At 31.6% G+C, this 10,320-nt stretch overlaps 1 protein-coding gene across 1 annotated transcript in view; it reads right to left on the bottom strand.

Moving 5' to 3' along the window:
• Window positions 1-43: 43 nt before the first annotated feature.
• Window positions 44-10,320, bottom strand: part of LOC110279563 (homeobox-leucine zipper protein ROC8-like) — a 10,688-nt gene continuing 411 nt past the window's right edge. Inside the window, exons 2-10 of the mRNA XM_021139450.2 lie at window positions 9,168-9,285; window positions 8,893-9,084; window positions 7,948-8,610; window positions 2,352-2,453; window positions 2,076-2,273; window positions 1,786-1,963; window positions 1,431-1,693; window positions 853-942; window positions 44-708 (exon numbers count right to left, since the gene is read on the bottom strand). Of these exons, the coding sequence (XP_020995109.2) occupies window positions 331-708; window positions 853-942; window positions 1,431-1,693; window positions 1,786-1,963; window positions 2,076-2,273; window positions 2,352-2,453; window positions 7,948-8,610; window positions 8,893-9,084; window positions 9,168-9,285 (2,182 nt within the window). The 3' untranslated portion in view covers window positions 44-330. The remainder of the gene's footprint in view (window positions 709-852; window positions 943-1,430; window positions 1,694-1,785; window positions 1,964-2,075; window positions 2,274-2,351; window positions 2,454-7,947; window positions 8,611-8,892; window positions 9,085-9,167; window positions 9,286-10,320) is intronic.

Here is a 10,320-nt window from a genome sequence, read left to right as displayed (position 1 = left end):
TTTTTATATTAACATATAAATAATCATAACAAACAAACAAACATTTTAGATCATCAATATATTAAAATTAAACTTATAAAATATTATTTTCGGTCATCCACGTGCTAGAGAATTTAAAGAAAGTAATTGATTGCAATTTCAGCTGCTTCCACATTCATCGAACTTGGCAAGCAAATTATAAGTTCAAATGATAACTGCTCAAGAAGTTTAAATGAAAGCCACAAGTACTTGGTTTATTGGCCCAAAATTAAACAACAATAAAAGTTAATTAAAAGACGAATTAAACAATGTCCAAAAAAGAAAAAGACGAATTAAACCAACTCATTATCATCAGGGACACTTGAAGGCGGCTTTAATTTTCTTGACAGTGGTGGCTGCGAGTCCATTGACAGCATCAACGGTGTTCATGTTGAACTGCCCCACCGCATTTTGGTTGCTAACTAGCACCTGTACGGTCACCGTTAGTATGGAGCCACCGTAATGTCTCGATTCAGGGAGCGCACAGCCAAAGAAAGCTCCTCGCGGAGGAGATCCATCTCCGCATATGGTGAAGCCGGAGGGGAGAATAGGCATCGTGGTGGTGTCCTCTCCGTTGATTGCCGCAGTTATTGTTCCAACATCAACCGGAGCATACACCACCACGCTTCCCAAGAAATCCGTGCAGCATTCTTGGAGAAGAAGCGTGTTGTTCTCCGTCGGGATATAAGGCTGCACCACATACATCATCATCATGGATCATCAATTTAGAATTTATTTTGATTGCTTATTTTAGACACTAGTAATAAAAACGTATCTAGCTAGCCCTAGTTGATATTTATATATGAAATAAAAGCCCTAATTGAAAATACGTACCCGAAGAATTGTTGTAAAGTTATCAGAAAAAGTTCCATTTGAGATGCGCTGAATCTGAGTCACTGGATTTCCATGGCACAAAACATCCCACTACAATTTTTGTTCCCAAAGAAAAAAGGATTATTTTGGCTATCAAATAAAAGAAAAGAAAAATTAAAGATTATTATTGTTTAATTTATGGTGGAAACCGAGGTGCAACTAAAAACGGTTAGATGATTCGACTGATTTGACTAAAATTTTATTTAACGGCTCTCAACTATCAACTATAATTTATTAGGAAAAGTATAGGTTACCAACATATTATCTGTCAACTTCTGCCAACTCTTATTTATATTTGTGTTTTATAGAAATGTGTTCGTAGATGTGTCTAATAATTAATATATTTTAAATACATATATAAATAGACACATCCAGAAAATATATCTATAAAGACACTTCTATTAAACATAGTTATAAAAAAGACATTTTTATTAGACACATCCATGAACACACTTCCATAAAACACAATTATAAATAAGAGTTGGCAGAAGTTGGCAGATATGCTGTTGGTAACGTAGCGGAACCGAATTTATTATTACCTGATGTCTAGTTGATGGATCTTTGAAAAAGTTAAAGAGTGTTTGGGGCAAGAGAGGAAGCCAAAGGGAGGTAGATGCAGTGACAATCAAGCCCTTAGGCACACCCGCCTCTATACTTCTTCGAATACCAACTCTTACACCATTGTTGTTCTTCCCATATTGCAACTCCATGTTACCTGTCATGTCCAGAGACCCACAAAAGAGCTTTACCATCCTCTCAGAAAATTCCATCACATTCTTTCGTCCTTCAGGTGAAGCAATCACTGTAAAGAAAAAACCACAATTGAAAAATACTTGATTATTCATTAATTAGCTATATATATATATGTGGATCATCAATCATATATTAACTAACCTCCACTGTCACAACTAGGCATCATGTTCATTGAGGCGAATGCAATTCTCTCGCACATCCTTTCGAGTGTCAAAATCCATCTTTCTGCTCCAAATGCACTGTTGCTACAAACTAGGTCTCTAAAAATCGGATTCGTTTGGATACTGTCACTTATTTCCACATGTTCCACCCAAGTAATCTATGCCAATATTAATTTAATATCATTTTCAAGAGAAGTTTACATACATAGTATAGCATTAAAAATGTGATAAATTAAATTAATTTGGTAGTAAGTAATAATTAACACTAACGGTGGAATATCCATCGTTCATGTCGTGGATTAAGCATCCAGAGGGAAGCTTCCAAGTGAGGGAATGAAGGAATCTGGAGGAATCAAATGAGACATCTGCTATGATCCATGCACCTACATCAACTTGCACACAGTACCGCAGGAAAAAGAATTCCCGAGATCTAAGTAACGGTGAAAGAATATGTATATCTGCATACATCTGCACCGTCAATATTAATGTTAATTACCTAAAGAGACTTAGGGTTTTAATTCAATATTTTATATTCTTACTAATTACCAGTTGCAAGGCTCCACTTCGGGTCTGTGGCAAACCGGTGTTGAGTACTTCGATTGTGTCTGCTTTTTTAACCATTGTTGGGAAAAGGGAAACCCATTTTTCCTATTATTTAACAAAAAAAAAACAAAGGAAAATAAAAATTAATTACAACAATAATTATTTTTTTTATTACAAAATATGATATTTGAAAACTTTGTCAAGACAATATAAGGCATACAAAATGTTGCGTTCTGATCCTTTCGATCTAATAAAGGAATACGACGCATCATGTAGTATTTAGTTTAACAATAAATATAAAAAAATAAATTCTATCCATATCTCTTTAAAATAAAGGATAAATTATTTTTTATAATATATTTAATTATCATTAGATGAAATGTTATGAATTATCATGGTTAACATTAATTTTTAATTTAAATTACAATAACCTAACTAATTAATTAAAGTATATTTTTTTAATTTATAAAAAATCATTAGAAAATTCTATTTTATAATTATGATGATGAAGAGTAATTACATAAGGCTAAAATTTGCTATTTCAGTATTTTTAAATGTAGAATGGTTTAAAATTTAATTTCAAAGTCAAAATAAAAACGAAAAATAGTGGTAAAATTCCCAAAATGAGAATATATTTTGACATCAGTAACAAACTAACAATTAGTTTATAAGTTATTTGATCTATTTTTGGTCATTATCACTAGAAGTTTTTTTAATAATTATTTTTATGTGCATGATATTGCAAAATAAAATTATAGAAGCTTAGGATTTATATTTAATACTATATCTATAATTTAAAATAAAATTTTTAATTATCATAATTTAAGTTAAATTAAGAGTTAATATTAATTATAATAAATTAATCTATTTTATCTAATAATAATTAGACATGTCATAAAAAATATCTTATCCATTATTATTTTAATTGATGTTATGTATATAATGATAGTTATATAAATTTTAAAATTTAATTTTATTTGTTAGATTTTAATAATTATAGAGAGTGGGTAGGGGCGGAATGGGTCTTTGCAAGAGCAGGTTAGAATTTAACTTTTTACTATCTGCGAGTAGAAACAAAATAGGTTCGATGCAGATTATTGTAGGACAGGACGGGGCGGGTAGGGCAAAAACCCGCCCCATTGCCATCCCTAAATGGTAAAAACTCACTTATGGTTCTCTTCAGGTTGATAGTTGAGAATTATTAAATAATAATATAGTCAAACATATCAAATAATCTAATAATTTTTAATTAGCAACTTTATATAAAAAAACTATATATAAATTTTTATCGTCAGTGATATATCAACTTTTGCATAATTTTAATGGATGTAGCGATGTTATATTAATTTTAAATGATATTAATTTTAGAGTAAAGTGACAATTAGATTCTCGAAGATGTTGATCTTGAACTAATTAGTCTTTGAAGAAAAAAAAATACCAATTAGGTTCTCTAAGATAGTAATCGATGGACATGTATGTCCTTCTGTAAATAAATAATGTGAAACGAAACGGAATTGTCCATGTATTTCGTTATTTATAGTAGTGTATGTTATAACATCTCGATCCTCCATAGAGTTATTTTTGAAATTTATGTGATGAGAAAATTCGATAAATATTTGAGAATTATCTCATCATAAATTAATAAAGCGGATTTAGGTTTGATAAGTGAAAAGAATAGATATGCTGTGAGAGATAAAAACGTGTCTTAAACCAAAAACTGTACCAAACAAACACCACCCTTTCATAATCAAACCGATTTTTCTTCCATATAAAGTCACAGTTTTCTTTTTCTTCTTCCGCTTCAATCAAACCATGCTTCCTTTAATTAAACCAAAACCAAGGAACTCTTATTAAACCCATCTTCCCTTCTCCTCTAACAACCGAACGTGTTTCAGAGAAAATCATGGTCACTGCTTCGTGAAATCAATGCTGTGATGTGGTGTTGTAAGGGGAGGAAGCCACGAAACCTTGCCACACCAGCTCATCCTTCTCCACCTTCTATACATATATAGAAGAACTAAGCCTTTCAATTTCTCTGAAAACCACATGAAAAGAAGAAAGAAAGCAAAAATTGCAATTGCTCGAAGAAGAGGAGGAGGAAAACATCAACAGGATCTTCATCGTCTACGTACATCACCATCAAGAAGAAAGAGAAGGGCCATCAAGGGAGCTGCTACCCGAAGTCAAAGAAGGAACCCTACCCCTTTTTCTATATGATTTTCTTAGTGTTCTTCTTGTTGGGTAAGACCCAGTAACTCTGTGTTCTGTTGCTTTTTCTAATTTAAAGATTCTACCCTTATTAAGCTTTAATTCCTTTAATTGGTGACCAAACCAATCAAATTCAGCCCATCACAAGAGTAAGAATTCTTTTCTTGCTCCATATGCAGCTCGGCTATTTGGCCTTGTGAACTGACAAAATTTTTTAATTACGTTTGTTATGGTTTATTGATTTAAAGTAGCAAGGAACAAACCTTGGTTTGTGAATCCTCAAAAAAAGATAAGGGATAGGATAGTTTAATTATTATTTGTGACTGTGTTTGCTTATGATAATTAGTGAATTATCATATCTTATTTGATTGGTGATGAATATAGCTTTATTAAGTACTTGAAATTGTGAAAACGGTTACATTTGGATTCTTGGGCTGTGTTGGCTGTGAAGACAACTTAGAATAACTGAAGAAAGAGTAGATAGAGTTATGTCAGATCCCGTGATACAGAAGTAGCCAAGAAACTTAGCAAGCAAGTTATTACGATAGAGACAAAACTTTAGATTTCACGAGAGATATGTGTTTTTACGATGTTACCTTGCTGGGAACCATATAGGTTCTCACCCCTTTCCTTTTCCCTTTTTTCCACAAATAGAAGATTCAGATTTTGTTTCCGCCATTAAAGTTATATTCATAAAAGTACCATAGGAGCATATGTTTGAGGACCCTACCGAAGATGCTATGAGAGATGCTCGAGACTAGTCCTAAAATGAAGTTCTGCAGACTTGCGCCTTAGCGGTGGTATGATGTAGGACAGGTGGTCTTTGTTTTCTTAGACTATTCTTTTCCTCACTTTTGTAGCTTTTTAAGGGATAGGGTTTGTGATTTTCTTCTGTTAACCCGGATACTAGTTTAGGAATTTTCTACCTAAATCAGGTATCTAGGGAGTTGTCAGTTGTATGTATGAATATATGTATATATATGTGAATACCGTTTTACTTTATGAACTAGGTGCTACTTGAACTATTTCTATTTTATTAGTATATGCTTATAGTATGTTTATATTGACGTCTGAGTTTTGGATTCCAATATAAATAAAATGTAAAGTATAAACATGGCTAACATATACGATTTCGCTAGTGTGTAAGACTCGTATGTAGTAAATATCATCGAGTCTAGAGTTTTATAGGGCTATTGGGAAGTAACACCTGATGACTGGCAGTGATCCGGACCTGCCGAAAATAGGGTCGTTACACATGTCTTGTTACTGTCACATGAGCATAAAAACGATTTGGTTTTGGACAGTGAAACATTTATTATCTTTTAAATTTTCATATACTCTTTATCAACTACTCTCTATTTATCACATATTTTATCAAAATAAGTGAAGTTTTGCTCCAAAAATTGTTATTTACATGACTATCTTTCATAAATAGACACGTCATAGTAATTAACAGTATATATAAGCATCACTGTTAAGTTTTAGTTGATAAATTAATAAAAAGACATCATATGTACTGAAGAACCAAATTGATACTTTCTTTTTTTTAAAGACTAATTAGTCTGAAGTCAAAATCTTTGGGACTTAATTATCACTTTACTCTTAATTTTATTGATGTACTATAATATTATATTAGAGCACAAAAAAATAATTCAAAAAAAATTAAAATATGTATCTATATTAGGTTTTTTTTCTATAAATTTTTTCTCCTTATTTGCATAAAACTATTTAAAAAGTGATATATTACTCATAGACAATACAAGAAAAAATTTATTTAAACCCTATCTATATCTCTATACTGCCTAACTCTACTTATTTTTAAGAGTTAAGTACAATTTTAGTTTTTAAAGTATAGGTTAAACAATTTTTTTATTTTTAATCTTTTTTTTACATGCAAAATTGTCTCTACGATTTAACTTAATTTTAAAATCGTCCTTATCTTACAGATTAAAATTGTACGAAGATAATGGCAAAAGTAGAAGTTCGTGGACAGCTTCTTCTTTTTCTTCCCTCTCTTTTTGCAAAAACATAAACACTCTCTTTATCTTATTTTTTATTTTATAATTTTTTTGTTATAGATAATTTGGTCTAAAATTTTAATATATAAATAAAAAAATAATTTTAAAACTTTGTTTTAAATCTTAGGATAATTTTGTATGAAAAAATTAAAAACAAAAAAAATTTTCGACCTATACTTTAGTAATTAAAATCGTACTTAACTCTATTTTTAACATTAATATTTAATTGATATTTTTTTTAATAAAACACTACATCCTGTTTGCATTTTGCATACATTTGTACAGATAACGCGACATGATGCGTATCATATTCTATCTAATCTAAGTTTCCTTAAACATAATTCTAAGAAAAAGTATCCGGGATTAATTATAGTTGTAGACAACTCAGTTAACTTTTCTCTAATTCTGATTTTAAAAAAAATATAGTTTTGTGCTTGTTCTATATTCGTATCGTACAATCCTAAGTCACAAACTAATCACTATATATGCCAACTCCCTCTCCGGCCTTCCGTCGCGTGCAGCCGCCTCTCCCCGCGCGTCCTTCCTCGCAGCCGTTCCGTGTCACCGGCATCCATCGCATGGTTGTCCTCTCCATTGTGAGGTCTTAGGTGCACGTTGATGTCGGCGTCATTCTCACCATAGCGTCGCTATTCACACAAACGCGATCAAATCCACCATGACGCTGCCGCTGCAATGTTCGAAGTTCTCTCATACCTCAACCGTGAAACAGTCTACACGAGTATCAGTGCACGATTCGGCTCCCTTCGCGTCCTTTCTCCCGTCATTCGCAGCCGCACATCATCGCGCGATTCCTGGCCACCGTCCTCGCTCTCTCCCACACACAGTCTTCTTCTTTTTCTTGGTTTAATTTTAGATGATTTGTTTAACTGATTTTAAATGTATTATTCTCCTAAATTTTAGATATATTTTTGTATATGTTTTTGAATATTTCTTTGTCTTATGTTTTAATGTGTCTTTTTTATCAGATTTTTAATTTTATTATAGTTTTAGATATTTTTTTAATTTTAGATTTTTTTAATATATAATTTTAAATATTTGTTTTTATTTTGGTTTTAAATTTTAGATGTTTATTTTCATTTAACTTTATTTAAATATTTTTAATGATAGTTTAAAATTTTGAATTCACGTTTTTTAAAAAAAAAAATATAAATAAGAAAAAATAAAACAAACCATTAAAAAGAGAAAAAAAAAAGTTGGTGTTCGTTCCTAGCAGGATTGTAATTCTAAATGTAACACTTTCTTTTATTGAAAAAATTTGTTAATTATTATGAGTATAGAATAATAGATATAGTTCGATGGATAATGAATGAATAAATAACGCAATAAGGGTTTAATTAATTGATGTAGCGTACCGAATCTAAGAACATATCAACCAATTTCCTGCCGCTCATAGCCACCACTCGTGAATCTTTTGATGCCTCTCTGCGTGCTTCACACTTCAAGCCAACATTGTGGAAAACGCCGTCGTAGCTTTGACGCTGAAGAATGAAGTTTCCATCAACCGTTGACCTAAACCAGAAAGGCTCGTTCATCCGCAGAAGCCTCGCTACTTCGTCCACGGCTTTAGTCGCCGCCTCTTTCATTCTTACTATCTCCTCCTCTGTGAAGAAGCTCACTACCGCCGCAGCCGGCGTACCAATTTGGGTTTCAGAAGCAGCGACGGCAGTCGGAGTAGCAGCAGCAGATTGAGCAGGCATCATATCTTGATGATCACGATCGCCATTAAAAGGACGAATAATACTATTGCTACTTTGAGATCCTTGAGGAGGAATAAGAGTAGTGTTTTGGCGGCAGAGTGAATGGAAGCGTTGGCAGAGAGAAGCTTCAATCTGAGGATCAATCAAACATGGTATTGCAGCTGCTGGGGTAGGAGTAGGAGTAGGAGTAGGAGTAGGAGTAGTAATGCTACCACTGATGGCCAGAGAAGATAACACTGATGATAATTGCAGAGGGGACACTACTTGATCTGCACCTATGATGTTGTAACTTGCAAGAAGCTCTCCCATTTTCCTATACTGAAATTAATCCCATTCATTAATAATAAGGTGGCGTATGTATTGCAAACGAGTTGTACGAAAAAAATATAAGATATAACCGTGACATATTAGACAATTTAGTCAAGGTGAAAACCGACTTTATATGAAATTGATAACTGAGAGTCCTTAGATAATTTGACTGATTTGACTAAATTTTCATCTAATGACTCTCAATTATCAACTTCACGTGAAGTCAACTACACTTGAGTTTTCAGCTTTAGTCAAATATGTTAAACTATCTAACTGATTAGAAGTACTAGCCTCTTGTACGAGAAAATCATTTTCCAACTTGAATTGTTCCAAGCGAATGTGGCAATCATCGTCCCTTATGGTTGGACCACCACAAGTTATGCAAACTACACTCTTCAAGGACTCTCTGAACATCAAGTTTTCTGCCATCATTCTCTCATTCTCTCGCCGAAGAGCACAGTTATTTGATCTATCAGCTTGAGCCTGAAAATTAAAGTAACACAATTGTTAAACATGTTGAATGCATATAATCGTATACATATATATGATATATCTATAGATCTGACCTTTGCTTGGGTCCTCCTATTCTGAAACCAAAATTTGACTTGTCTGGGTTCAAGCCCTAGTTCTGTGCCTAGTTGTCGCCGCATGCTATCACTTGGATGTGCACATGCGTTGAACGCTCTTTATATACAAAATTAAAGTTTCTATTATTATTTCAGAGCTTAAGAGAGAACTAACTGAGCTGAATAATTAAACCCCAAAAAGAGAAATGTATCAACTTGTAGGAAGAAGAAACAAAGGGACAAACCAATGCAAAATACTCAAATTACACATTTATTTATATATATCTTTATTTGAATTTATTAAATATAATAAAAAGAGCATTATTCTATACTTATATTGGTACACCATGATTTTTATGTCTATCAAATTTAAGATATACTCTAGACTTATAAAAGTGTTTATAAATTATTTTTAAAGTTATTTTTGTGTTCATAGAAAATTTAACCAATGACATAGAACATGATAGAAAAAAAAATGACCTATTTTTAAAGTAGAGGATCTATTTGATTCAATTCAGGATTATGATGCATGGGATTAAAGGATTTGTGTGTGTCTATAAATACATGTATATACATGGTAAGTGTACACTAAGTAAGTGTAATAGTCCTTATATATTTTTAATATATATTTTATTTTTTAATATATATTTTATATAAGCAATTGATTTTTTCCCCTTTTTAAAATATATTTTATAGAAATGACTTATTTGATGATTGATTTTTAATGTATATATAATATAGTTGATTTAAAAATTTCGGGAGAAAAAAGGATTTCAAGGCTATTGATACGGTGATGCTTGCAAAATTTTTAAAAACCATGAAAATGAGAGATAAAAATCCAATTATTAATCCTAAGAACTTTCAAAAGATAAAGTAAAAGCTTATAATTAATTGGCTAGGTATTTAAGAATAAGAAAACATAAACCAAATAAATTAATGATTACGCCTCAAACATTTTTTTTAAATTCTCCTTGGGATATTCACTGTCAAACAAAGTGATTTTTCAAAGTTTTATAAATATATATCTTTATATTAAGACGAAAATCAAAATCTTGACAAAATTTTTCTTGTCAATTACAGTATCCCAAAGAATTTACAGAAAATTCGTACCGATCATATAAGAGAAAATAAAGGATACAAAATAAACAAACCG

This window comes from Arachis duranensis, chromosome 3 (genome assembly GCF_000817695.3).
Source record: "Arachis duranensis cultivar V14167 chromosome 3, aradu.V14167.gnm2.J7QH, whole genome shotgun sequence".
NCBI classification, from domain to species: Eukaryota; Viridiplantae; Streptophyta; class Magnoliopsida; order Fabales; family Fabaceae; genus Arachis; species Arachis duranensis.
This window is presented reverse-complemented; position numbering and strand designations above follow the sequence as displayed.